We start from the raw sequence: 27,936 nt of genomic DNA on the forward strand, positions 1-27,936 counted from the left end.
ATGCCTCATAAACCTGAAACAAAAAGAACAAGAAGACACTTGGGCTTTATTTGATTTTATTACAATAAACTTTGTGTTAAATATAACACAGTTTTGTCACCACCTCAGAGGACTAAAATATATTACTTCTTTTACATTAAAAAAAAAAAAAACCCATTATGAAAAATAATGATTGTGCTTGTGTCACGTTAATACTTTATCTGTTTATAGAAAACACACAACAGACTGAATTAAAACATCAATAATAAAAAAAGCAAACGTTACAAAATATCTGTACACAATAATTGAGTCTTTGGCTTAGAGTAATACTGACCTGTTCTGTTATTTGTTTGAGGAATAATGTCATTACCTGGGCCGAGACTAAGCTATGATATGGATGGTTTTTGAAAGAGCTTGAGAGAGTGCACAATATATTTTCTTAATAAATGTACCAAATAAGGCTGGTTTTTTTTTATTATAAAAAAAACTATATGCAAAAGATGAAAACAGTTGTTAGTGTTACTATTTAGCAAAAATTGGCAATGATCAAAGAAAATATAATTCCACAATCAGAACAAAATCCCTTGATTGCCACCAAGAGGACTGCATAAAAACAGCTGATTGAAAATGTCAAAAAGCACTTCATCCTAAAATGGCCATCAGAGTACTTTCACTTCTTCCTTCATTGCCACTTTCAAGCAAATCACATGGCTTGCAAACCAAAATGAACCATAAAATCCTTTTTTTTTTTTTTTTTTTTACATCACCTTTAACATACTTTGGCACTCTACTACATCACTGGAAACCTTATCTATTTCCTTGTAGTTTAAACACTGATTATGATACTGGTAATTCATGCTAACGCGTCACCAGACTTTGATGAAAGTAAGCAAATCTTGTTCTGTTTTCCTATCTGGGCTGTCAAATGTTTAGTCAGCTTTTGGCACTTCAACCCACCACTTTCTGTTTGCACTGTGTTGTGACAAACTTTTTGCTTTAAAGCTCACATACAATACAAATTTTTAGTTATTTGTTTCTTCCCAAATTTCAGTGGAGCAGAATTACAGCACCCTTCGAAAAATATTCTAAATCTCCAATAAACAGCATGTTTAACCTTCCTAACAAAAGTGCTGCTTTGTTGTCCCTTTCTCATGTTTTAAGGCCATCAAAACAGTGCAGCTGTGAGCGGGTGTCAGAGGCTAGAATGAACACCTGGTTGCGGGTGTTGCTAGTGACAACATCGCCAAACCAAGGGAAAGATATCAGTGTCCTTTGTGACATTACAATGACCTGATTTCCTGAACTGTGTGGTGGAGCCGGCAAAAGAATTAAAGCATGGGCTTTTTTTTTCATTCTCATTTTTGGGGTCGTTCATGGACAGGCTGTAGACACATATTACTGTTAGTAAACATTGGTAAAGTGCAGTTTGCCCGGGAGCTTTAAAGCGCCGGTCCGTCATCACTGACTCCTGCCCAGCACAGTGCCGCTACCAGTACAAATGCAAAGTTGGAAGTTTTCATCGGTGTAGCTGAGGTCCAAGCATGACTTTGTTGATGAAGTTGACAATGGCCACTGCCGGCTGTTCGGGGTCCATCTCTGCGAACAGGTGGCACACGTTCTCTGTGGTGCTGCCGGTCCGCCTCGCCACAAAGCCAAACATCCTGCCACGACAAGTCCACATGAAGAGTCAAAATCACAGGTCACACACAAACACATGGCGAGTGAGAAGAGACAGAGGGACAAATGCGTTCATGATTATTTGCCATGCAAAGGAGCTTATTTTGTACTGTATAGTATCAGCTGCAAAGGAAACAAATAAAGAAAAAGGCCGTGACACAAGCACTTACTTGCTTGACGTGCTATCAGAATTAGTCCACCTGAAGCACGGGTAAACAAATAGAGACAGAAAGAAAGCCGGGAGAAAAAAAAAAAGTGAAAAACAGACACAGACACCTTAACTAAGCTCTGAGCCAAGAACCTCCATGCAAATCACGTAGAACTTATATTTACGAAATATAAGTTAATACTTATAGTATTCAGCACAACTACAGAAAGCACATTAACGTAATTGCCTTAATTAGAGAAGGTGAGTAGAAACGTACAACAATGTTTGGGTTTTCTTTTTCTTTTTTAAAATAAAATCATGGTCTGTTTTTAAGTGTAAGTCAACAACCTGTGGTCCCGGGGGTCAAGACTGCTGAAAGTCACAGTGCTGATTGGGTAGTGCCTCCTGAAGAACAGTCTGTGCAAACACAAACAGTTTTTAGGCTTCATTTGAATTGTGCGCTAATGTCTTGATTACTTCAGCCATAGAAAAACCACAAGAAACTCAAGGAACTCTCAAAAGACTATCGTTTTTCCAGGCTCGATCGGCGGCCATATGCAAAGATAAGTTTGTGGTGTCTGTCATGTACCGTCTTTTGCTGTCTGTGAGAGTGATTCCCTGAACAGACACTTTGAAGTGGACCACCGTTGCTGCCGGACGTGGGCTCAGAGCCAAAGTACACTTGGTAGCCTTGCAAACTGCCTCAGGTCCTGTCAGTGATTCTGTTTCGACTGAGTTCAGGTAGAGCACGTTGCAGGCTTGAGTGCAACAGAGAAGAGACAAAAAAAATCTGGATTAACAAAATTGTGCGTTGGCTGGTGGACCAGCACTCAGAAAGATGTGATGCTCAGGCAGCCTCTGCTGGGGGAAAGGAGAACTGCAATTGATGCGTTATATTTGGGGGAAAAACAAACAGCCTCTTCTCACCTGCTCCTTGTTTGAGGAGTTCGGCCACTGTGCTGGTGTTTGTCACGTTCTGCATCTCCTGGAGCTCTCCAACCAGGTCTGAAACATCAGTAAGATCAGCCATTCACAGCACTGTAGTGACTGTTCAGCCTGCCACTGTCTTTTCAAGGGAACATTTAATTGAATAACCATGGCGTGCATGGGTAAGGTGGCCGATCTGACCTTTTTCTGGGATGCGAAGAGCACATGGCAAAGAGATGGGGGTGATTGAATGTTGGTAAACCAGGGCAGATAAGCTTCCTGTGGCAGATGGACAAGAGCAAGGTAATTATTATTGTCAAAACAAGAAGAGTTTAGAAAGGAAAGTAGATAAACACAGGTATTTCTTATTAAGGTCTCTGTGTTGAAGCATTCACTTTCAGTGCCCTGTCCTGTCCTGTTGTCTGATTGGATAAATATATAAGCGTTTTTTTGTAGTTAGTACACTGACCAAAGTAGGACTCATTTTGACAACCCTTGATCTTCACTCCACGTGGCCCCGTCTCGATCAGGAAGTGTCTCACCAGCTGCTCCAGTGGATCCCCTGGGAGAGAGATCAATTATTAAAAGACTTGTCTACAAAGGCTGTCAGTGGTCTAGGTAATCGTAGTACTTGAAGATTAAATCAAGACAACCGAAAAACAGACTTGTTTTGGTCACACATTTCACCTTTCATCCTAAAGGCTTTTTCACTTCCGTTCAGTGAATTTCTATTTCAGTATAGAGTAGAATAGTATTGTACTAACATGTACTGATGTTAGTATAAAAACATACTAATGGAAGAAAGCAAGTTGGGACACATTCAAATTCATTTCCTCTTTTCTTCTCAGCAGTTGGTCGTCAGTTGAGTCAACATGCAGGATAAGAAATGTACTTGTGTTGCTAAGTACATTGTTCCAACTACTGTACTGATGGGACATTCCAGGAACAAATAACAGAGAATAAAGGAACAAACCCAGTGAAGAGTTCAGAAGAGGTACCTTTGTTGCCAAGCGTGTTGGCGTTAGGAGGGGGAGTAGCCACCTTCAGGGCCAGACCGTAGGCGCCCTGGAAGGAGTTGCTGTCTCTAATGAGGAAAGTTCCTGGTTCCTTGTCCTTCAAGCAAGCAATGGCTGCAAGCAGAGGGAAAAGTTGTCAATCAGGAAATCCAACAATTAGACACTTATTTTTGAATGCATAATTTCTATGTTTCAGTGCGACCAATTAAATAACACATTAGTCCAGAGTGGCCACTTTCTTTTCTGACCTTGGTCTCTGGTGATGCCTGGCTTGTACCAGTACTTGGAGCTGTCCTGGACAAACTTAGCGTTGACCCTGGTGTCTGTCTCTTCCTTACAGCTGTGCTGTGGCGTGGACCCCCACCTCTGCTCACCCACAGAGGGGGAGAAAGTCACATGGTGTGTTGGGGAGGGAGCCGAGGAGGCCCGCAGCAGACTGCTGTGCCCGTTAAGGGCTCCTGATGTGGCCGAGAGTCGCTTCTTCTCGGGGAGCGGCGGCTGAATGGCAGGGATGGTGACCGCGGTGTAGCCCGTGTATGGCACATGAGGGATGTTCAGCAAGGGGTAATAGTAGGACGCCATGGGGAAAGTCGGGGTGTGGTACCCATCAGGCACCGGCGACGGCGGTTTGGTGTCGGGCGATCCGTCTTTGTCCGGGGTCAATCTCTGTCCCGCTATGTCTGTGGCAGACGTGGACCTCTGCGGAGAGGCCTGGAGGTCCACGGAGCCGTGAGGGGAACTTGGGGAGGTGGTGCAAGGGCTGGAGCTCACGCTAGCAGACGGTATCACAGAGGCACACCGGTCTGACTGGGGAGATTCACTGGGGAGAGCCGAGCCGTTGAGGTGCACTTGGACCGGCGTGAAGATGACAGTGGCGTAGTTCGACGTCTGCAGTCGGTTGGACCTGTCGGCGCTTCCTGCGATCCTGGCACCTCCGAGTTTACCATTGGCGCTCAGACTCTCCCTTGACACTTGTGGGGAGTTTGCGTTGGAATTTTGGTTTCCAGTGGCCTCCGTCGTGGGTATTGTAATTTTGCTGCCTCTTGTGTTGGGCTCCGGCTGTGCAGAAGTCTTTTGGCTTTGAGGAGATCCGTCATCAGTCACGCTAAAAAGGATTGAGTGGATGAGTGAAAAAATTACACAATTATCTTGTAGAAGTGGTAGTCGTTTTGATTTCAGAAGATGCTGATAAGGAAGTTTTCCTCACCTTTCCTCCGTTTGCGTGGGACTGTTGCCACCAATGACTGTGTAGTCATGATCAGAGTCCGTACCAGGGCTGCTTGACTGATCGTTACAGTCCGACTTGCTCTCTGGAGTCTCAGATTTTTTATCCACCGCATCTGTCGCAGCCTTTTCCACTTTGAAAAGTGACACAAAAGAAGATGAAGTTATGTCAAAGAACAGTTTGATGGTGTGACCAATAAAGCAAGAAGAAGAGAGTTGCACAGTTACCTTTGTGCTGCTCTGTTTGCAGCTGGTCTTTGGGTTGGTTGGCAGTCAGCTGCGGCTGACCTCTCTCAGGAGAGGGGCTACCGGCGGCCATTGGGGAGGCAGACCCAGAGTGGTAGCCCGAGGCGTAGCCGCGGCTCTCGTGACTTTCCGCTGGGGACGACTGATACGAGGAGCAGGGGCAAGAATGTCGGGGCTGTGGAGGGGTGTGGTAGCCGCTGCTGGCCCGATCCTGGACATCCATCAGAGGCTGAGGGCCAGGGTAGCTCGGTTGGCCCCCGATGGTGTATCTGGGATGCTCTGTGCTTGGAAGCTGACCTGAGGCAGCATGGCAGAGGTGAAATACAGGCATGGACGATTTGCAGTTCCAGGGTTCAGCCTCTCTGGGCACCTCCCATTGGTTCTCGCTTTCCCAAAGACGTGACACCTCTCTGGTTTGGTGCAACCCTGCTCCATGTTGCCAGTGAGGGCTTTCCAGCTGGTCGGGGTGCAGTTGGTGGAACGTTCTCACCGAAGCAGACTGGTGCTCTCGCCTGCTGAAGCATTCCCGACAGGGGCAGCCGGAGGCCGTCGCCTGCGGGCCAAAGAACAACTCCCTGTAGGGACTGGAGGGCAGTGACTGGTGGGAAAGATGGGAGGGCGGTGCGTGGCTGGAATAATGGAAAAGGTTGCACTCGTCGCCGGGGCAGACTCTGTTTAAGGCGGGCAGGGTGTGGCTGTGTGGGTGGGCATGGTCACTGGCGGGGCAGGGGTAACAGGGCCGGAGGACGCAGGGCAGGGCCGGCGGTGGGGGTGGGAGTGGGCGTTCCCACGGCAACTCTGGTAAAGGATGGGCACTGTGTCGATGGCAGAGATCCAGGTGAGTGGGTGGCGGAGGTGGGGACATGGATTTGGTGGGTAAAGCAGGCAGAGTTTGGCTCTTTGGGTGCTTTTTAACGCTGCCGCAGCGGCCCAGGCAGTGTCCGTTGGACAGGCAGGGCTCCTGTTCCCGCTTCCATCCTGCGTCGCCGCACTTTGCAGATATTCGGCCGCAGCACGAGTTATCTCGCCTCAGGGCTCCGGGACTCGACGGGTCCATGTCGTCTAAGATAGCCGTCTCTCGGTCCCTTTCCTTCCCTTTGGTTTTCTCCTTCTCTCCCGCCTCCCCGTCGACTCTCTTTATTGCACAGTCACAGTTTTCTCTCTCAGGGCTTTTTGTCGGAGAGGCGTCTTCCGGCTTTTCTGAGGCAAATGACGAGCTGCTGGATTGCACAGTGCAGATGAGCGACTGCGTGTGACTGGGAGGCTGAGTCCTGACCGTAGGGCTGTTGGTGAGGCACCCATAGGGTGATGCTGCAGAGGCGGTGGACCCCGGCCCGCGGCGCTTTTTCACCTGGGCGTATAGGCTGCCGTCCAGAGGGCCCCTGGTGTGGGAGATATCTGATGGAAAAGGAGAATTTCTATCTATCATCCAAAACTGTGAAATGGCTTTACACATGTGAGTGCGTTTCTTACTCTCGATGCTGTCTTGATGGTGCAGGTTGAAGTTCTCGTAGGAATCCCACCTGACCACCGGGTCAGAGGTGTTGAAGTCTAATTTGATGGAGGCGTCATTTTTACGGTACTCTTGGCCTGAGAGAGAAGACATATTGGTTCTAATATTGATCTTGCACAATGTATCAATTTTCAGAACTTTATTGGTTTTCCTGGATTCTTCAGAGCTTCATTAATTAATCCTGTTAATTTAGCCCTCTGTTTACAACCTCCCACATTAATGCTGGATTTTAGCTTCCTGCTGCTTTCCTGAATCCTCCACATTTGGAAGGAGACAAAAACAGGTCAGTCTCAAAGGGCTAAACTCACACCTAGAAAGAGCAAAGGTATCACCCTTTGTGACATCACAATAGACAGATGTGCTATACTGTGCATTATTGCTAACAACATACTGTAAAGTGGAGCAAGCTAAATAAATTCTGTGTCTTATTTCTTGGGAATTTGTTGACAGGCTGGTGACAGCAAAGCACATTTGGTTTAATGTGGGACATTAAAGGATGTAGGTGATTGATGATGACATTCACCTTTTTCTTTATCTGGTCCATTGGAAAAAATAAACTCGACCGTAGCATCTGGAGGGAATCTGTCATCTACAAGGAGAAAAACATAAAAGCATGGCTTAAAATATCCTCACTGTCTCCGTAACAACGGAGCGGATAAAGAGGCGAGTAAGAATGGCCCATTGAAGCGACGACGTTAACCAAAGCAGAAAAGCAATCAGAGCAGAAATTTTCAAAGAAATCACTTTTAATGCACAAGTATATTAATCATGCATTGCATTGTGAAGCGCTTTCAGTGTATATGATGATGAGATTGCTGCTTACTGATCCGTGTTTCACCTCGAGTCATTTAACATTTGTCCTGAAATACGTGCAAACTTTGCAATGTAACGAAAAATAAGTGGATCTTCAATTATTCAGTCGTGGAAAGATTCCAAAGCAGCCTCAGGGTTTCTACAGTGATGCACTGTGTGGCGATGCCTATGCGTGTGTAGCGTATATGCCTTTCGCTCCACACTCCAGTAAGTTCCTTCATGGCTGTCCAGAGGCTGTAAATGTCTCCTGCTTACTATTCCACACATTTCCCACAAAACCACTGAGCCTCTGTTTTCATACCTGAGCAGGCCAAGTCCAGCTCGGTCTTGCCAAACCACAGCTGGGCACCGTGAACGGTGCAGGTGTGGAACTGAACTCTGAACACCACCTCCCTCTCCGCCGCTCGACTCCGCCGGTGGTAGCACTTCACCTGCAGGCGACAGCGGTTGTTTTACATTTTAGTCAGAAATAGCTATAAAAAAAAAAGACTTTTACTTGGCAATGAAGGTGCGACTGTGATTAAATCATTTCATTTTGTTGCTGTGCTGCTCCATTGTGAAGGAGAGCATGGTTTGACGGCGTGCTGCCGCTATGGAAACCGGCTGTCTGAGACAAACGATGTGAGTACATTTAGGTCGCTGAGGGTTTTGAACAACTTGTAATGATTAAGCTGTCATGTTCTTAATCTAGAGTGGGTTAGAAGCTTAAGTGGTTCAAAAATAATCAGGCACTTGTTCTGAGCGAAGCTATCCAATGTGTATTCAGAGAATAAAACAGAGGTTTAGTGAAGTGATTTATCAAGAGTTTAAACCAACGCAGCTGGTGATTCATTCTACTAAGATTTTCCGAGCTGACACGTGGAAGTCAAGAGAAGCCATTTCTCACCATAATGTCCCCTTTTAGTAAAAGTGCCGGCTCCATCGTCATGCACAGCTTCCTCGCCCGGGAGCTCTGTGGATCACTGGACAAACAGAGCCGCAGAGTGAAAAGACAGAAGGAGCAGAAAATACAGCCGCACCAGCTCCAAACACACACAAAGCATAGTCCAAACATGTCTCAGTTGGGTAAAATAGGGGTAAACAGCAGTAACTGGAGTATAAGCACAGACTTGCCTACACCTAAACACAGGTGCTGGTCTTGTATAGACAACTTCTGTCCAGTGGACACACAGCGGTGCAAGCGGGCCACTTGTTGTGTACTTACTAGACGGCAGAGGTGTAGACGAGCTGCAGAGACTGGTAGATCTTCAGAAAGGGGAAGAAACCTGCAGGACACAGACACACAACAACACTCAACCACCAGTCCAACCAGAGAGCTGCGCAGTCGGAAGTCTGCATTAAAGACTGACCGCCTCCTGCTTGGAAGTTTGGGAGCGATGGAATGAGGATCTGGTGGAGGAACAAAGGGCTGCTGTTCATTTTGATGGTGCTGGACAGCAGGCCGCTGAAGTAGTAGATGTACCTGAGGAGGAGAGGTGGATGAATGAACGGATGAGCGAATGATGGTCGGAGCACCGTGGTGATGAAATTCAGAGGGAAGCGCCGCACCTGTTCTGAGAGGGCTGCAGGGACGAGGAGACTTTGTCCTCGCAGAACTTTCTCATTGCCAGTGTGGTGAGAGCCTGGTCGGCACTGTCGCCACAGGAAATAGATTCATACATGGTTAGTGTGCCAGAAGGGTGGAGAACATAGATGCTGCGACATTTAAATCAGAGACTGTGTGGCCAGTGATAACTGTTCAGGTTGTTTCATAAGAAAAGCTACAAGGTATAGAAACTTTTTTTTTTTCTTTTTTATCAATTACACGAGTCAAATTAAGATTGAGTTTAATAGAAGCTAACGTGTCAGTGGCACGACAACAGCAATGACATGAACTGAACTTTTCAGGAGGACATCGAAGATCATTTGGGCCTTATGTAACAAAAAAAAACCAATAGGACACAAAAGTTCTAACTATGCAAAAACTGCAAAATTACCCAGCTGAAATCTTGCTGTAGTGCATGTACGCCGCCACAATCACCCCCGTCTTGCCCCTGTTCCCCTGTCACGACACAGGACGAAGTCAAACATGAAGCGTTAGCCCTTCCAGCTGGCAAAAGTCAGAGAGGGTTGCGTGGGTTCAAGCTCCGCTCACCCTACAGTGCAGAACCACCACGTTACTGGGGTCAGAGGTCAACCACGTCTCCATCGCTTTACAAACGGCGCAGATTCTGTCCAGGGGCGGAGCATGAAGGTCCGGCCAGCCGTAGTCCTGCACCTGATGCACAGCAGAGGCAACGGTTACATTTTTGCTTTTAGCCCGCAGCTTTAAACCTGCAAACCTTTAAAAAACAAACAAAAAAAAAAACAGAAGGCAAACACAGTGACGTCTTTTTTTTGTGCCTGTGTTGCTTCTTTGCAACCAAGGCGTTGAGCGACGTGCCAGCTTCTCAAGTAGATGTAAATAAAAGTACCTTTGGGGAAAGTCTGGTGATGTCATGTCTCTTTTCTGACAGATTTAGGAGCTGGGAAAGAAGGAAAGAACAGACAGGTCTATGTTTATGTGTAAACTCCAAAATGAGCAACATCTGATATTTGATATTGACAGTGTGATTTACAAAATGTGCTAAATGCATGCTTCAGTTGTCTTTTCAGCATTACGACTGACCAGGAACTTGTCTTGGTGCTTGGACTTCAGCATGGAAGCCACTTCCTGTAGGTTTCTGCAGTACTGCTGCTCCTCCAGATCGGGCAAGAAGAAGACGGAGATGATCCTCTCCGTGATGTAGGTGAGGTCAAAGTGATAGTGGTGCTCCATCACGTGCTCCATCATCTGGTCCACACTCTTACTCCTGATCACCGAGAGACAGTTTCCCCAGCCCCCCCGCAAAGTCAAGCCACAGGGAGGTCCAAACTGAATCTCTTTAAATTGTTTCTTTTTATTCATACCTTGGTATGGAGCCTCTCTTCCTCTGTGTTGTAGATCTGGTGGAGCCGTGCTAGAAAAAGAAAAGAAAAGACGAGACAATAGCACGCTTGGCCCTCCTTAACTTGTTTGCGTTTGTGCAATATTGATATTTTTTATGTGCACAAACGTACCGGGTCGGGAACGGGGCTACAGGTGGGAGTCACCTGAAGGAAAACAAGCACATGATGACAACTCTGTATTGTCGCACACGCTTCACACAAACAGAATAAAGCACAAGCCAAGCCGTGGGTGTGATTCAATGCTTGGGGTTCAACACTCCATCGGAGCAAATAAATCGATGGAAGCGTGAGAAGACGAAGCGGTGGCCATGAAGCGCTGGAAGAATGTACAGCTTATTCTGCTACGACTGCTGCAGGAGCTTTGTTATATTATGATGGTTTGAAGAAGACGCCAATGAGACTGGGATACACGAAGAAACGCGTTTTGGGGAAGGTGCGTACATTAAAGTGAATTCCAAACTGACACAGAAAAGGAAGAAAACATGGAAATTATATTGACGACTCCACGTTTAGTGTTTAGTCCCCTGCTGGTGAATCACAAGAGACTTGGGGGATACAGCGGAGAGGTTGTTTCAGCAGCTGAAAGCCGCCACACATGTAGTTCCACTTATCAGAATCATTGACGAGAAGAAAATGACGTGACACTATCAAAGATTTGTTGTTTTTTGTTTTTTTAAGTATAAGTTAATTGAAGACACACAAGCAAAAATACACAACAAACACACAATTTCAAACATCAAGACTTCCCCACACATATTTGATCAAAGGTGTAAAATACGCATAAGATGCACCAACAAACAGTGACGACCGAACATCAACTGTGTCTAAAGGGGAGAAATGGACGCACGCTGGGCACTGCAGCACAACGGCAGCTCTGGCTGTCAAAGGCCACAGACACCCTGTCAACTCTTGACCTGTGAACTCCGCTGTGAGGCTGATTGACAGCTGTGCCGCCCCACCCAGCGGCTAAGTCGCTAGTTAGCGCTGACAGGTGCCACTAAACAAGCTAACGAGTCACGTACGGCCGCGACACTCTCGAGAAACAAAGCAGCCACGCGGGCCAGACCTTGCGCCGCATGCCTTTCAGCAACGGACCAAGACGAGGTGTGAGCCACACTGCCTGGGTCGGGGGGAGTTTCTTCACTGCAGGAGTCGTGGATTGTTCATTTTAAGCAACATTTTTTAGGAAAAGGTCATGTCATAATTGTAAAAGCAACAACAACAACAACAACAACAACAACAACACTAGACAGTTTCCCTGACACGAGACATTTTTGGTTGAGTGATTTATTGCAACTGTTGCTCTTCGTCCCAGTTGAGTTTACCAGAATGTGCAGCCGGATTACTGGACTTTGCAAAGGCAAAAGTATAAAAAGTGTGAGACTGACCGCATGTGTCAACATTCAGTTTGGCTTAAGCAATTGCACTGGAGGCACACGAGGATTAAAGGTTCTGTTAATAGAACAGATATAATCCAAAAATATCTGTTGTGACTACAGACGATGGGTTTTCTATCACAACACAGTTATGTAACTTCCTGGCTTTTTATGACACACACACACGCACACGCACACACACACACGCCCACACACACACACACACACTGGGCACAAAACGGAGGTGGCCAAAAATATTTTAGGTCGGAGAGTGACGGGGACAAGAAGGGGGAAACATAAACAGGCGTGTTTTTCCAGGGCGTGAAAAGTAAAAGGAGTGAAAGGCTGCACTGTGATTGGTTACTGCCAGGGAGAAAACATTTAGCAAGCTACGTGACTGAGGTGACATCATGATGCCTTTACTCACAAAGACTTTACACTGTAGCAAGCACTGTTGAGGGCCCTCGACAGTAACAACTGCACCTTGTTACTGGCATGTGTTCCTTTCAGATTTAAAGGGACCCTATTATGGTCATTTCTGCATTTCAGAGAATAATTTTGGCCGTCTACTTCCAACAATAAACAAGGTGTGTTGGTCAATGACCTCCTAGTTTGAGCTGCACATGCTCAAAACAAGTGTTTCTCTCACTCAGCCTGAAGAGGCTGTTTTGGTTCTCTTCCCTCCTCCCCTCCCTGCTCCATCCGTGGCTCCACCTTCAAACAGCTCACTCCTTAGCGATTGGCCAGTCAGCTCCATGCAAGCGCTTGCTAGCGGAGAAGATAGCTACTAGATCTCATGTAGATGATACCTCACCCACATTGATATTATGACAATTGGGTCCAGTTGTGATGCAGAAAGTCGAGCAAAATCTGAATGAATCATTTCATTGCAGTATCACCGAAAGAACTAAATGTCATTTCTTTGTACATGGTGTGTTAGCTGGCATGTCTGTAAAATAAAAGACAGTTTCTGACTATAGGACCCCTTCAACACACTGACACCATTGCGTAGATGAACTAGACGGAGCCCAAACATTCTCTAAACGCTGGAAGAAGGAAATTAATAAACAGGAGAAGTTTTGTTGCGCGGGGGACCTTGCACCTTAACAGGGTTAAATAATGGTGCTTAAGTAGATAAAGTGGTCTGCTCTGGGAGAGAACAGCGGGAGACACAACATTCACGTGCACCCCCAGTGTAAACACAAACATGCACATGCACATACGAGAGTTGGCCGGAGGCAGAGTGCTGTGATGTGGAAGACAGAGCTGGACACGGTGAAGACACGCCACAGTTAACAGGAAGCAATTTGCAGCAGGATGTCAGTTGTCGGTGGGTCGGTTGACCCACACACACACACACACACACACACACGTGCACGTGCACTGTTTATATATGTCTCTAGCAGCAGTGCCCGCCTCAGGGTCTTCATTAATGTACACCGGAGACACTGGGAGAGGAGCCATCTGGTTCGGATTGGCCGGCCCCCTTTTTCCCGAGGTGCCAATGACAGCACCAGCCACACCCTCAGGGACTGAATGTTTGCAATAATACCAGGTCTGTTGACTGGATAACCTGGGTCTGGTCACCAGGTAACATTCCAAAGCCGTTGGCTGTATTCAGAGAAATTGAAAACATTCTCTTAAAAGTAAAAAGAAAACATGTTGTTTTTCTCTGCAGGCTTTTGGGGGCTCAGAATGCTACCTTTTACCAATGCTAACAGGCAACAAACCCACAAGCAATTATCATTACTTTAATGGAGTGTTAATGTGTTTTTTCTTTTGGCAATTACCTTGACTTTGTTCCACAAAGAATCTCTTTTCTTTCAAAACTCCCAATATAACTTGTAGGTCTGATAGAAGCGTGAGATTTTTTTTTCACCTCATTGTTTAAGCTCAGCAACTTAAATTCTTGAGAAAAGATACGATTGTCTTAAAAGGTCTGAAAAAAACATCCTCGAAGATGGGCTCTGCTGCACAAACAGGAAATAACAGCTTAATCAGCTACAGGCTAACACATGACGAGTTAAACCTGATAGTAATTTCCTAGCTGAAGCGCCACGAGCCAGCAAGTGAACAGCTGCTTGTTTGCCTTCTCGGGACTACAAGCTGGCAAACAGCTGCAGCGACGTGCTGCTCCATGAAAAAAAAGATCTTGCAGTCAGAGAAAGGTATCATCAACTTTATTTCTCCTGTACGTGTCAGCAGGGGTCCGTGTGATGAAAATATCATCGCAACCTCCAGTGGCGTCACTTAAAGTCAGCTGACACAGTACTTTTGCACTTCGTTGGCCGGAGATTAGTCGTGCCATTTATGGCTGTTCACAATTCTAGGTTTCTTATTTTCAGCCACTTTCTTGGTACTTCTGGGTGGAAAGTCAGCAGCTCAGAGGCTCTCACTGCTGCACCCACAAGAATGGCCGAATCGTCCGAACAGGGAAATTCAACTCGAGGATTTGCCAGAGCAGCAGAGTCACTCGTGGCGAAAGAGAAGCGAAAGCCTCCGTTCCTTTCAGCGGCAGGGTTTTTTTTATTTTTTTATTCTCGCAGTTACCTCCGGCTGACATCATGCTCCGAGAGGGAGAAAGTGAGTAAGCTCTTACACTGAGAACTTCCACAATTGAAACAGCGGCGGCAAGTTTTTCCAAGTTCCACAGGAACAGAAAAGTTTACAGAGTGCGGAGGGTGTCGGCATTTTCAAATCACCAAGCTGGAAATTTCCCTGGTGAAAGGCGCGAAGCTCACGTCCTCTCGGCCTCTTCCTACAGTTGTCTTGCATCTTCGCTCCATCGCACCTCTCCCCTCTGCTTACCATTCACCCCGAGAGGTGCCAGGGGACTGGATAATCACAGAGACATCCCTGCCATGGGATGCCAAGTATGGGCTCCCCCCTCCACCCCGCGTGAATAAATATAACATCAGGCGACACAAGGACATCTCGATAAGCATCGCGCATGCCAGGGCCGAAGTCTCGGCGGGACCGCTGGCCGAGGGGACGGATGGAAACGCCAGTGCGACGAGGCCCCCGGGGGCGAAAGCAAACGCATCCAGGGAGAGGAGCGGAGTTGGACAACGATGACAGGGAGGATGAAAGCAGGGGGTGGACGGACCGGAGGGCTGAGTGCGAGCGCTCGATGAGAGACGCTAACAGCTGAACCGCTGGCCGGAGATTTCAGCCGGCTATTTTTCGATAGAGCTTCTTAAATTAGATTGCGGCCGCCTTCGTCCAAAGACACTCCTAGTTCCATTTTCATCACTTTGTTCATCAGTCGACTCACAGCAGGAGCCACGCTGCAGTGGCACACGCCCTGTGGCCACATCACGAAAGACAGCATACATTGGGTCCCCATGCTCCTCGCCTTGCGCTGCAGTGATTAGACAACGACACGCTCGCTCTTATCAACGGTAGCTCTTCCCGTCCAATCCCAAAAATTTCTTTCAGAGGTTTCGCCGCGGCCACGTAAAACCCAATATCCAGAACGTAATTACCGCACATTTCAACCTTTGCACCCAGGAAATGAAAAGCCACGGACGGCGGCAAGGGTGGCGCCAAAAACACAACATGTTTTTTTTTCCCCCCAAAGATAAGATTATAAAAGGCAGTAAAATGTGATTAACCGTAATTACCTGCACACGGTGCTTCGCCGTGGTTATAAATAGAAGCGGCGTGATTAAGCTGCACAGATGTTTACGTGACAGGACTTCCTTTGGACGCTGCCTCCCACCGAGTCGCCATCGACTTGCCGCTTCTATTTCCACCCTCGTGACTGATGTGCCGTGTCACCTTGTGGCCATCCGCAGGACAGAGCGTCCCTGCCGCGTCGTCTCGCCGATGAGACGGACAAACAGGAGAAGGAGGCCAGTAAACGCAGCACTTGTTGCCTCGCAGCATCCAGGCCGCACTCAGTGGAGGATCGGCTGATATTGCAGTTGTTCAAGTATGTCAGGCTGGACCTAATTTAAAAAAAAAAAAAAAAAAAAAAGGCCTTTTTAAACCCGTGATAATTTCTTTCCTTTGTATAATAATCACTTTGTTATGTTGAGCTCCATTAAATTCACACTAATAGCTGCGCAGCGGGAACGTCGCTTGGTAATTGCTGCGTCCATTTATAAGTCAGCGTGATACATTAGAGCGGCAGCTGGTGTGAGTGAGCCTGAGACTGTCTGCGTTCGTTTTGCCGCTCAACACTGGGATCCATCAGACGATATTAGAACAGCTGACCGGCTCTGGCACACACGGGGCGAGCTGTCGTTCTGGTGTTAACTCAACGTCGCCACGCACGCAGAGTGTAAATGATGCGTCGACGCGGGGTCCATAAAGCGGACAAAGATACAAATGAAAAGAAAGAGACGGGGACAAATGCTTGCTGGGGCTTTTGCTGGACCAAGGCATTCGCGGTCAAGCTTCCACGCATGCACGTCTCTAACCTCAGCATTTAAGGTCACAGATTATGCAACATTCACTCCGGCAGCATTTTCTAACAACTTCTGTGTCTGTCAGTGAACCCGTCCAGCCTCCCTGAGGAAAAGTAGTTCATCCTTTGCTTCGCTTGCTTGCTAAGACTGTGAAAAAAACAACAACAACAACAACAAAAAAAACCACAAACGCAGTTCTTGAAATCAGCCCTTTGTGACATCACAAGGGACACTGATGCGTGGCTGGTACATCCGCCAAGGTTTAGGGACACCCTTGATGTGCCCCCTGAGATCTTACAGCAAGGGTTAAAAGCCGGCATTTCTGTGGGAGGCTGTAAAGAGAGGGCTAAGCTGGCTGTTTTCTACAGATGTATACAGTTTTTTTTTTCCCCCTCTACGTAATTAACCGTGTGAGGCTCCTTGAAAATTCAGTTCGTACCATCTCTTAACCTGGTCCGGCAGCTCGGGACCGAGGAGCCGTCCTTCTGGTCCCGACAAGACGACCAAGGCTTTAAACCGAACAAACGTCCTCTATTAGCAATAAAAACAAGCACACACACTCACACACACACACACACACTCACACACACACCTCCAGAAAGTAACGTGCGTGCACATCTAATCTGTTTATAAACAGTCTGGCACGTCTCAGCGGCAGCATTAACCAAATCTTGCATTTAAGTGTAGCAGACAAGATTTGCAGCTTGAACCACAGCGAACCGTGACATTAATAAAGCACAGATTCATTTAAAAAAATCAACCACAGCCAAAAAAGTCTCTGATTTCTGTAGCAAATCACAGTTAATTCAATCCTCTAGCCGGGCAGCGTGAGAGGTTCTTTTTTTTAAAAAAACAGCTTCGCAGGAATTAAATGAGCAGATGTGACAGCAAACAGTGGCGAGGAGGCTGGACGAGGCGCAAAGATCCAATCCAGCTGATGTGCGGAGTAAATACGAGCAAACACATATTAGAGCAGAAAGTGTGCATGTGTGCATGTGTGTGTGTGTGTGTGTGTGTATTATTTATTTTTTTTACCTCTCAACAAGCAGCCTCAGTCTTTCCCTCCTCCTCTGAGCAGCAGCAGCAGCAGCACTACTGTCTGTGGAGTGGGAGACACTGGCTCCCTGTCCCTCTCTCTCTCTCTCTCTCTCTCCCTCTCTCTCCCTCTCTCCCCCTCCCTCCCTCATTAGAGCGCACACTCCCACTTTGCCAGCAGCACACGCGGCTCAGCCCTGCCTCCCTCCCTCAGCTCTGCCAGCGTCCGATGCACGCACAGCGGTGCGAGCACGTGCTCTCTCTCTCTCTCTCTCTCTCTCTCTCTCTCTCACACACACACACACACACACACACACACAGACACATCGATACGCTGCGCGAGGACAAGCGGTCCAGCCCGCTGCGGGAACCCACGGGACACTGATTTTATACCGTGACTTCTTCTAAAGAGGCCTTGAGCCTTGACAGAGAGTGGGGGAGACCGGGGGGGGGGGGGGGGGGGGCAAAAAGGGTGAGACAAACGCAAAGTGGTGGCCGGGAGGTAGAAGAAGAAGAATTAGTGTGAATTACAGCTGATGAGGCGGACACGTTGACAGAAGACGCTCCTCCAGCGATGTGAGAGGACGGGAAACTTATAAAATGTCAAAGGGGAGGGAGGAGGGCCGGTGACTATGGGGAGGGTGGAGGGGTGGAGGTGGGGGGGAGGGGGGGCAGTTGGAGCCTCTACCTGAGAGGAGGGAGGAGGAAAAAAAATCAAACGGAATGATGACAGTGAGGAGCAAGAAGTGAAAGATTTTTCGGGGGCGAGAAGCAAATGAAAAGGAGACGGAGGCAGCGTGACGCGACGTCTCGGCCTTGACCCCAGGATGCCCCCTTTTTAGTTGTGAATAACCACATACGGGCCTTGTTACAGCTGCCCCCCCCCCCCCCCCTCCAAACACACACACAGGCACACTTACGCTCTGCTGCAGCTGCCTCTCACTTATTTGCGTCCCCCCTCGCAGATCACAAGCATCCACGGCACTCGCGTTATTTTCTATATTTACCCGCTGGGACTTCTCCTGTCCTCGCCGATCATCGTCCCCGCGCGACGCCGGCATCCACTCTCATCCCCGCCTGCCTCCCCACCTCCCACTGCACTGCACTGCACTCAGCCAGAGTTGTTTGCTTGTTTCTGGCTATTGCCTCGGTGACCAGAGTGGGGGTGGGCGACGTGTCGGGGGAGGGGGTTTGTGGATGAGCCTGACAAAAATAATAATCCTCTTTAGATGCACGCTGCTCGGCCACAACAGCTGGTATCACCCAGTTGCGCGCCATTAGAGCGCGCGCGTGTGTGTGTGTGTGTGTCTGTGTGTGTGTAAGAGAGATGCATACATCACCTCCACTATTAAAAGTCCCAAGGGATCTGAACAGCAGACCTGAAGCACTGACATATAAAGGAGAGAGCGCGTGTGTGTGTGTGTGTTTGTGTGTGTGTGTGTGTGACAGTGTCGCCACACACAGGTAAAGGACAAATAACAACCCCTCTCTGTTGTGTGTGTGTGTGTGTGTGTGTGTGTGTGTGTGTGTGTGTGTGTGTGTGTGTGTGTGTGGCCAAGCCCGGAGTCAACCGAGATCCGAGGCAGCAAACTGCCAGTGGCTTTGACATAAGCTGTGACAGTCAGACTGAAAGCGCTCTGCTCTCCCTCCACCGTGAATCTGAGCTCCGAGAGACAGTGGAGGAAGATAATAGAATAAACACGACGGTGACGAGAGGAGACGTGTCTTAGTTCTGCAGGTCTTCACAGCCAAAGAGATTTTGGTTGCATCCATTTGCGAGTTTATGTGTTAAAATGATGGGTTGCAACGGCAGCTTTTTCTTTCTTTCTTTCTTCTTTCTTTTTTTTTCTTTTACTCTGAATGCATCCCAGATCCATCCTGTTAACACTGCATCAATGTGTCCGGGAGTCGGACGCATCGACTTTGATGAAGTGCCTTGATAGTCAAGAGGAGTTAGACACATTATGCAAAACAATGACAGGAAAGTACTCAAAGGTCCAATATCGTGCAGCGTTTCCGACCAGTAATCTGTCAGTGAGGTTTCCAGAAATGAGAAAAGTCCATCTTCATCTTCCATTATGACATCACAGAGGGAACACTCCCCCGGTTGGTTGGTTGGTTTCCGTCTTCTCGTTTTGAATGTGCTGCCATCCAAACGTGTGGAAGGGTCTGACAAATGTTTTACGGCTGATTCGTCAGAAACAAAGACTTGAACATGCTATTCAATGCAGGACCTTTAAATGCGAGTCTTTTTGTACCGTTTGCAGCTGAACTCGGGGGTGGTGGAGGCGGGTGGGGGTGCAGTGGGTTTGTCTGGAGTCATAAATCCAAGTGAAAGTAATCTGATTAGTGGCTTCTGAGGAAGGGAGTGTATCCCCACTCTGTCTTTTCTCATCCCCCTCTCCCGACCCGGAGGATTTATGTGGGTTTTCCAGTCGGCTTAGAAGACGCTCTCGCTACCACAGCGCCGCGTCAAATAAGCAGAATTAGTCCAGAAGTTTTTTTTTTTCAAAGAGTCCCGATGAGTCACCGCCGCGACTCTCCGAGGTGGCGGACGACTCGGAGGAGGAGCTCCTGCTACGTCGCGCTGCTACACGACTGAATTACTCATGGCAACCTGGTTATTTGCAGGTCAGACGGGGGGCGGGGGGGGCCCTTCTTTACCTAGACATGTAGGTCAATTCGCACAGCTCACTACACTTAGGGCTCACGCCACGTTCGCGTCACTACCTCTGACAAGGGGGCGAGGACGGCGGGACGTTGCGGGGGGGGGGGGGGCGCTAGCGGCGAGAGGGGAGGGGGGAGGGGGGAGGGGCTTACCTTGGCTTCGCATGTCTTTTGGACAGCCACCTTGCACTCTGCAGAAGGGGAGAGGAGAGCACGTATGGAAGTGAGACGGGCAGTTGTAGCGACACAGCAGAGGGACAGCGGCGGTGGACTGGGGCTGCTTAAAGGGCACAGCCGGCAAAAAAGGAAAGAGAACAGCGCCCCAAAACCTTGGCCAGAGAACGCAGGAAACCTTTTCAAAGGTCACATTTCACGCAAAGTTCATTTAGCCAGCGCTACTTCTTACCCCTGGGCCCTCGCTTAAGAAAGTGTGCGCTAAAAACGCGCACTCCTCTGTGATCTCACAAAGGGGACCGCTAATTGCTAGCTCCTCCAGCTTAACGACAACCCACCCAACTCAGCCAGGTGGGTGCTGAGACCACCTTTGCAAAGACGACGCATGAGCAGATGGTCTGGCGTCCAGCAGAAAGCATCCAGCAGAAAGCTAACACACAGCATTTCATTGGGAGGAGGTAAACAGAGGGCTAATGATGATCAGAAACATCTTCTGAATTTTACAATGTTGCTCCGTTGGGATCTGGAGACTTTAACGTCGTCATATTTGTGCAAGATTTGCATCAGATTTGTTGAGCCGGACTAAAGCTGTTATCCAGTCACAGTCGGCTGGGTGCCTCCGAGGTCATCGGACGTGTTTTTCATCACCCACAAAGCACCCGCAGGAAACCTCGGGTCTGTCACACGTTCCTGCGACCACACATCGAATTTGCCCACTGGAGGAAATCCACACATGAAACGTCGGCATTCTGACTGAGCACAGCGCTGAATTTCATCCTTGAAAGGAGGCTGAGGTGCAGCGCAGGGGCAGCACAAAGGAAATGTCAAGTCATGAGTGCAATTCTTGTTTCTTTCTCTTTTTTTCTTTTTTTGGGGGGGGTGAGGCGGGGGGTGTTGTGTGTGTGTGTGTGTGTGTGGGGGGGGGTTAACACCGCAGGGCCTGCTCCTCACTGTCAGGTCGAGGTGTGTCCTCATGCTAGTCACTTGTGTTTCTCGGCTCTGCTGTCTGAGCTGACGGAGTCGCGGACTCACCCTTGCAGAAAACCCCGGGGTTGTCCATGTTCTGCTTGCACACGTCACACGCTCGTCTCCGCTTGAAGCTCCTATCGGCGAAGACGTGACTTCCTGCCTTGGCGAGCTGCAGACAACGAGGTGGAGAGAACATCGGACGGCGTACATGGCAACAAAAAAAAAAATCCATATATTTTTTGCAATGGTCGAGAAAAGATACACTTTTTTTTTTGATTCTACTGTCTCTGTGTTTGGATGGGATGAACATATGCTCATATGGAAGATGCTGTTGTGATGTGTTTGGCCTGTACAGTTCCCTTACGTGTCTCAGTGCATTCGAGAGCAGCTTTATTATCCCTGCTGGCCTGACCTGGCCGGGCCAGACTGTCGTGCATTTCATTGGTGACACACCAGCCTGCGCGCTTGACGTCCTTCCTGACGTACATTCAGCCTCCTCGAAGAAAAAAAAAAGAAAAAAAAAGGCATCCTGTTTTCTGTCTCCTCTCCTCTAAACTTGTTCTCATTCTGTCTCTCTTTGTCAGGCAACTTGGGGGAGAAGTGGAGGATGGAGGGGAGAGCGGTGGTACCAGAACAAACAGCTTTCTGCGTAACCACTCAACTTCTAATGTGTTGTTTGGTCGCAGGTGAGCGAAGAGCGTGGAATGAATAGGACCTGACTGATTCGACGCAACACGCTATTTCAACTGTTCTACCGCGACTCGCACAAGTGAGTCTGACGAAGACGTAACTGATGCACAGCCGACCGCGCAGCCACATCCAGAGGATGAATCCTTATTTTCTTGTTGTTTAATTGCTCCGTATGCTAGATAGATAGATAGATAGATAGATAGATAGATAGATAGATAGATAGATAGATAGATAGATAGATAGATATGTGAGATCTGGTTACATTAGCGTAATGCTAATCTGCTAGCTCGCTAATGTTCTAGTAAATCAGGCTCTCACGATGTTATTAATGTTGGGTTAATGTGGGCCAAACTGCGCTATTCACAGCACATACGTCAGCGTTGAAAGATGCTAGCGTTGCGTAAGCGGTTTGGAAAACATCTTATTAAAGGAATTTGATGAATTTTAATGTCCATGACCATGTCAAGAAACTACATGTCCAAGCAGACCCGGGCTGAAAACAACAACAACAACAACAACAACAACAAAACATTTGTTCCAGCACAGTGGCTGCCTCCAACATTTATTCTCTTAGCCTTTACATCCGACTGAACTGTCTGGAGCTCGTTTCCTTTCAACACAGCGAGGTGGCACCGTGCACGATGGCAGCTGTGCAAACACAAGACACAAGCGTCCGTGGGCGAAGCGGAGAGATGACACGGACGCTCCCAGCGCTCACTTCCTGTTAGGTAAACTGGAATCTTCACTAACTTGAAGTTGAATTAAATCCCCCACGTATTAAAAATAAATACTGAAGGCTTTCATTACAGTAGTTGCTAGGTTGTCAGCAAGCACAACACAGAAAAGAGGGGGGGGGGGGGGGAACATCTTTTCCCTTCTTTCTTTTGCTCCCCTTTGCAGAAAATGCGTGCTTAAACGCACCGTTCTGGAAAGCAACCTCTTACATCCCTTTATCAGTGGCCTGGAAACATCACAGAGATGTTTCTGAGTGTTAAAGTGCGAGGTGAAGCCAGACCAGGCGCAAAGGGCAGGCCTGCACAAACTGCTGCTCCTTTATGGTTCGCCACGTTTCTCTGGCCTAGAAAAAAAACAAAAAAAAAACAAACATTTCTCAGACTTTTCACTTTTTCCACAGCCTGGGTTTCCCCTGACAGAGGGCGCATTGACTTCCCCCCCAGTGGAAGGTGGAGGTGTCTAAAAGCTGCTTGGCGAACTCCGCAAACATCAGCTCAGAAATATGTATTTACTGACCACTCAAGACCAGAAACCCAGTCCCACCCCGCAGCATTGTAAACGGGCCACTCTAGTCATTCCACTCGCCACAGTCTATTATGAAACAACCGTGTCTCCAAAGTGGAGCGTGCGCCATCTAAATCATTTATGACGGAAAATGTATGATTAATGTTTGATGTGGCCCTACCTTGAGCTCAGCTTGGTTACATAATGCAGACGACGTCTGTGCACATGCAGATTCACTCTGATGGCGCGTCGCCATCTTCAAATTATTTCCAACATTTTTTTTTTCGAAAAACAGTTGAAGTTTTCAGAGAATTTAGAAATGATATACTTTTTTATTTTATTTTATTTATTTTTTTTAAATCGTACTTATATGCAGCTGTGATCACATTTCATATCCCATTCTTAATTCCTGAAGGATGTCTCAGCGCCCTCTGATTGGCGAGGTTCAAACCGCTGTGCAGCACGTGGATATTTTAGGCATCACTGCTGGGAAATCCTAATCATCATTAATACCAGGCTGCAGTGAGTGAGCTGAGCAGCTAACGGATCCTCTAATGTCTAAAAAGATGAGAAGAATCATCCACCGAATGGAGCGAATCTCGAGGTACAATAAAATTTCACCGCTAGAAGTCATAGTTTCACACAGCAGGAACACCAAAACAAACCGGCTCGCTGCATGGACCGTCGCCTCTCTGTGGATGTTTGGTGATAAAAAAAATACGTGCACAAATATTGTTTGAAAAACGCTTCAGATATTTTCAAACAACTTATCAGCATCATTGTATCACTATTAAAAAAAAAAAAAAGTTAAAGGAGCAATAAGAGATTTTTCACCACTTGAAAGCTGCAGCTGAGCACAGCATGGACACCATAAAACAGAGAGGTTTTGGAGCCTGTCAAAGTGATGTACAAGGTAGATTAGGGACCAGTTCTGATGGGAGGAAAATGACCAAAAATGAAATAAAACCACGAGAGCCTCGTGCCAATTTTATGTTTCCTCATGTCTAGTGATGAAAATAGCTTATTGTCCCTTTAAGCTTTGTCATCTTGTCAACCTCTTTGACGATGCTGCGAATGTCGATGCATTTCTTTTTTTTTTTCCTTTTCCCTTTGAAGCCTTTGTCGCGAGGCCTGCGCTGTAGCACTGTCAGGGAATTGTTGTTATTGGTTGAGCCTCATCGAATACGAATTACGTAATATCTTCTATCCTGTCATGTCATTGTTATCTGTGACACACACACACACACAAAGAATACTGTTTGTTTTAGTCACCGACTACACTGATGGTCCCAGAGTCGGGTTCACACTGCTTTAACACCATGTGCATTGATCTGCCAATCACAGTGGCAGGGCACCATTGGACTATTGACGCCCAGCATGCATCCTGCTGTTATGATGAATGGCAGCTGCGATGATCTGTGGAATCCACCGAGTGTGTCCAATCTGGGCCCTCTGCATGTGTGCCTTGTGCGTGAGCGCGTGTGCGCCACGATTTTAAAGAGGGGGACAATGTCTGGATGAACCTGGGATTACGAGGACGGGTGAGAGGAGAGGAGGATCATCATCATCATCATCATCATCATCCTCTCGTCATTAACATTTCAAATGGTGTTACATAATGCCGTAAAATTTGGCACTGCGGCCAATAGGTTTTTACGTAACAGCCCGTCCAGTTGTCCCCACGTACCCAGATGTGAGATTACCTATAGGAGAGCAAACGTTTCCATACAGTAGCGCAGAGGGCTCACGTCAGCCTCTTATCACTCGAGAGGGAACACGCGCTTCCTGTTATATATTAGCTCAATTACATCAAGATGAAGAACAAAGTCAGGCCTTTATGAGCTCATTGCTTTAAAGCAAGTCAGCAGGGGGATGAGGTTATTGTTATGTTAGGGTAACCCCAAGTCCAACCCTGCCAATGAAGGGCAGCACGAGTGTAAGAAGGAGACTCACAGAGGATGTTGCTATGCAGCTGTTTGTCCTGTTTGTCCAACTTTTTTTTAGACAGTGGAATCAGTTGGAATAAGTGCGAGGAAATAAAAAAAAAAAAAAACAACTACGAACCATCAAAAGCAACTCCTTGACTGCTAGGAATGGAATGTCACACAGCAGGCTCGTTCCATTTCAGAGACTTTTTTAATAGATTGCGCGTTAAAACCTCGCCACAGTAAACCTCCGACGCGACTGCCGTCAGTTTGACGATGAAACCGAGACGTGGGGCGCGATCAAGGGCACCTCTTAGTGGCCAAATAGTGGTAGCGCACCTCAGGCTTAATAACGGGGATCACGCGCCACAAACCGGCTGGGCGCAACAACTGCGGTAAACTCCTCAGAAACGATGAAAGGTACATCCTTTATTTTATTGTTTTATTTGCTCTACTCTTCAGAGAGTGGTTGCTGGAAAACAGCCCTTTCTGATGTCACAAAGGGGAGTATTTTGTTGTTGTTGTTGTTGTTATTGTTGATCATTAGTAAAAAAGAAAAAAAAAAGAAAAAAGAAAGAAAGAAAAAGAAGAAGAGGGATACTCGACTGGAGTTTTAAATGACAAAGGAAAGCTCTGAAAATCATCTGTTGAGGGTGAAGACAAACTTTTTCAGAGTTCCAACGAACTGGGACTGACTGGTCTTAACATTAAGGTCTTTTTCTCAGTCTCCTGTTACTATCAGCTCCAGGCTGCTGCAGCCTTGCAGCGCAGCGTTTAGGGGACTCCACCCCGTTTGGACTTTTGGCCGCCAAACATCGATGTCATTCCACAAGCATCTCTTACCACCGCTGAGAAGCCGAAGCACTTCCCTTTCCAACATGGAGTTGAGGAGAGGGTCAGCGGCAAGGGACTTCATTTGTGACGGCGGCCACATGAGGTTTCTGTTACTTTTTTTTTACGTCCGCGTGAAGACAGCGGCAGCGGCGGGCGTTTCTGCTTCAACGTGCCCAAAACCCCCCCCCCCCCAAAAAAAACTCTGTTGAACAAATTGAAATAGCGTGGGGAAGTTCTCTTCTAAGTCGAAAGCACTAGTCTGTGGTCTGAATGCACGGGTGCATACAGCACATATCTTGTAGAAGCCGCCCGCATGCAGCCTGAACCAGCACACAGGCTGTAAACGTAGACACAGTGACACTCCCCTCCACTCAGAATGCCTTGCTGTGCAAGAGGCTCCTTTTCTCTCTCCACTGACTCCTCACTGGTGATGACATGTTGGAGAGCAGGAGCCACAACCTTTAACACACACACACACACACACACACTCACTCGCGTCCACCCAGGAAGAGACGGCAGCAGGTGGTGAACCAGGGGAATGAAGGCTATTTATAACCTGCATACGGTGGGGGAGTCACCTCCAAACAGCCATGAAAAAGCTGAAAATAGGTGCGGGAGTGTGTGTGTGTGTGTGTGTGTGTGTGTGTGTGTGTGTGTGTGTGAGAAATACGCAAAAAAACAAAATAAAGAAGTCTTGGACTGTTTACATGTATGACACATCGCATTGCTCTCCAGTGCAGAACCCACCCATTCACAGGAGACGATGGTATCACAATCTGGCACGGTTTCTGTCACACACACACACACACACACACACACACACACACACACACACACACACACACACACACACACTACGAACACAATGCTTTTGTTCGTAGTGTTGACGTTGCGACACCTCGGCGCTCTGCGTGAGGCTGCCGGGGATCAGCGAGTTGGACGTGCGTTACTGGGAAAGACTTTAGCTTGAATCTCTGAAAGTCTGCAGTCCAAGTTCCCAGTGACAGACCGACGCCGGCTGGCCGGCCGGCGCTCCGGGCCGTCATGTATCTGACACATGAGATGCCGGGACATTCTCTTGTGCGGCCTTGGCTCGAAACCAAAGGGACGCTCTTTTTATTTTCAGCTCTATTAACGGGCCGCAGGAGGATTTAGGTGGCGAAGCAGCGTACGGCCTCGAAACTACGTCTACGCGCTGCCTAAAATACACCGGGTAGACAGGCAGACTGCGGGTCGGAACCGGATAGTAACACACACCACTTCCTCCTGAACTCTGATCCCCGAGAGATGCGATTCACGAGAGGGTCATCCACTACTGTCCCACTGTCGAGCACGCGGACAATGTGTTGAACTCCAGAGGTTTAGCGGCGTTAGGCTTTATTTACGCCGAGCTCTCTGTGACTGAGAGGGATTTCTACCTGATCAAAGCATCCGGTGACTGCAGAGCAGCAGTGACAGCACCGGTGGGTCTGTTGCTGAGTGTTGTGTTTTCTACTTCTACTGATCAACACAACTTAAGGACTTGTTTTGTGGCTTTTGCTGAAGCTCTCTCATATAGAACCCGAACCGGATGTCATGAAAACAATCACGTCATTTCTCATTTCAACGCTGCTCAACGCACTACACTGAGTTCATCGATAAGCTTATGAAGTGCGCAATATGTATGAGGGCATTGGCAGCATGTTTTTTTTTGGGGGGGGGGAATTGAAGAATTGAAGAGACCTTCATCATGCAAAGATCTGAACTCACCTCAGCCAGTTGCACAATCTCAGGATGCACCTCGGGTTCGGCCTCCGGGGTCGGCGTCCCTCTGGGCTGAGTGTCCGGTCCCGTCTTCTTCCTCGGGCTGACGCTCTTGCTGTGAAAACACCCCATGATTCCTGATTCCCCTCCACTCCTCCACTCCTCTCCTCCAGTCCAGCGTGGTCCAGTCCTCCCTTCTTGCGTCCTTGTCCCCTCAGCGCTCCATGATGTGAAGGACCTCCACGCTCCTCTCCGACATGCTCCCTCTTCCCCCGCCGCCAGTGCCAGTGACTCCTCGCACCTCGACAGGCTCGCTCTGCCCTCCAAACCCACCGCTGATGACTTCCTCCTCTTCCTCCCCT

The 27,936-nt window shown here is 47.9% G+C and overlaps 1 protein-coding gene across 5 annotated transcripts; it reads right to left on the bottom strand.

The window, feature by feature from the left end:
• Positions 1-27: 27 nt before the first annotated feature.
• LOC142880385 (tensin-2-like) lies at positions 28-27,915 on the bottom strand. 5 transcript variants are annotated; one of them, XM_076014265.1, is made up of 27 exons: positions 27,581-27,844; positions 21,207-21,312; positions 20,154-20,191; positions 10,622-10,654; positions 10,472-10,521; positions 10,191-10,374; positions 9,997-10,047; positions 9,678-9,800; positions 9,520-9,584; positions 9,092-9,175; positions 8,893-9,005; positions 8,748-8,808; positions 8,430-8,505; positions 7,845-7,974; positions 7,254-7,319; positions 6,691-6,807; positions 5,200-6,615; positions 4,955-5,105; positions 3,996-4,852; positions 3,730-3,861; positions 3,201-3,293; positions 2,933-3,010; positions 2,732-2,809; positions 2,394-2,562; positions 2,153-2,221; positions 1,827-1,856; positions 28-1,640 (listed from the first exon to the last, which is right to left on the bottom strand). In XM_076014265.1, exons 1-27 carry the CDS (start codon positions 27,704-27,706, stop codon positions 1,496-1,498), a joined length of 4,641 nt encoding a protein of 1,546 aa, XP_075870380.1. In that variant the 5' UTR covers positions 27,707-27,844; the 3' UTR covers positions 28-1,495. The 5 variants fall into 5 exon arrangements, with proteins under 5 accessions (XP_075870380.1, XP_075870384.1, XP_075870381.1 ...); XM_076014269.1 differs by lacking the exon at positions 20,154-20,191 and having other exon boundaries at positions 27,581-27,915; XM_076014266.1 differs by lacking the exon at positions 1,827-1,856.
• Between the last annotated feature and the right edge of the window lie 21 nt (positions 27,916-27,936).

The sequence above is a fragment of the Nelusetta ayraudi genome, unplaced genomic scaffold (assembly GCF_046127955.1).
Source record: "Nelusetta ayraudi isolate G7.1 ecotype Tasmania unplaced genomic scaffold, CSIRO-AGI_Nayr_v1 ptg000168l, whole genome shotgun sequence".
NCBI lineage: Eukaryota > Metazoa > Chordata > Actinopteri > Tetraodontiformes > Monacanthidae > Nelusetta > Nelusetta ayraudi.

Coding starts and splice junctions, on each gene's coding strand:
- LOC142880385 (XM_076014265.1), bottom strand. CDS start 27,706: ATGGGGTGTTTTCACAGCAAGAGCGTCAGCCCGAGGAAGAAGACGGGA. Junction 10,375..10,471: donor AAGAGAGGCTCCATACCAAG/GTATGAATAAAA, acceptor CTCGGTGATCAG/GAGTAAGAGTGTGGACCAGA. Junction 8,506..8,747: donor GTCTACACCTCTGCCGTCTA/GTAAGTACACAA, acceptor CTGTTTGTCCAG/TGATCCACAGAGCTCCCGGG.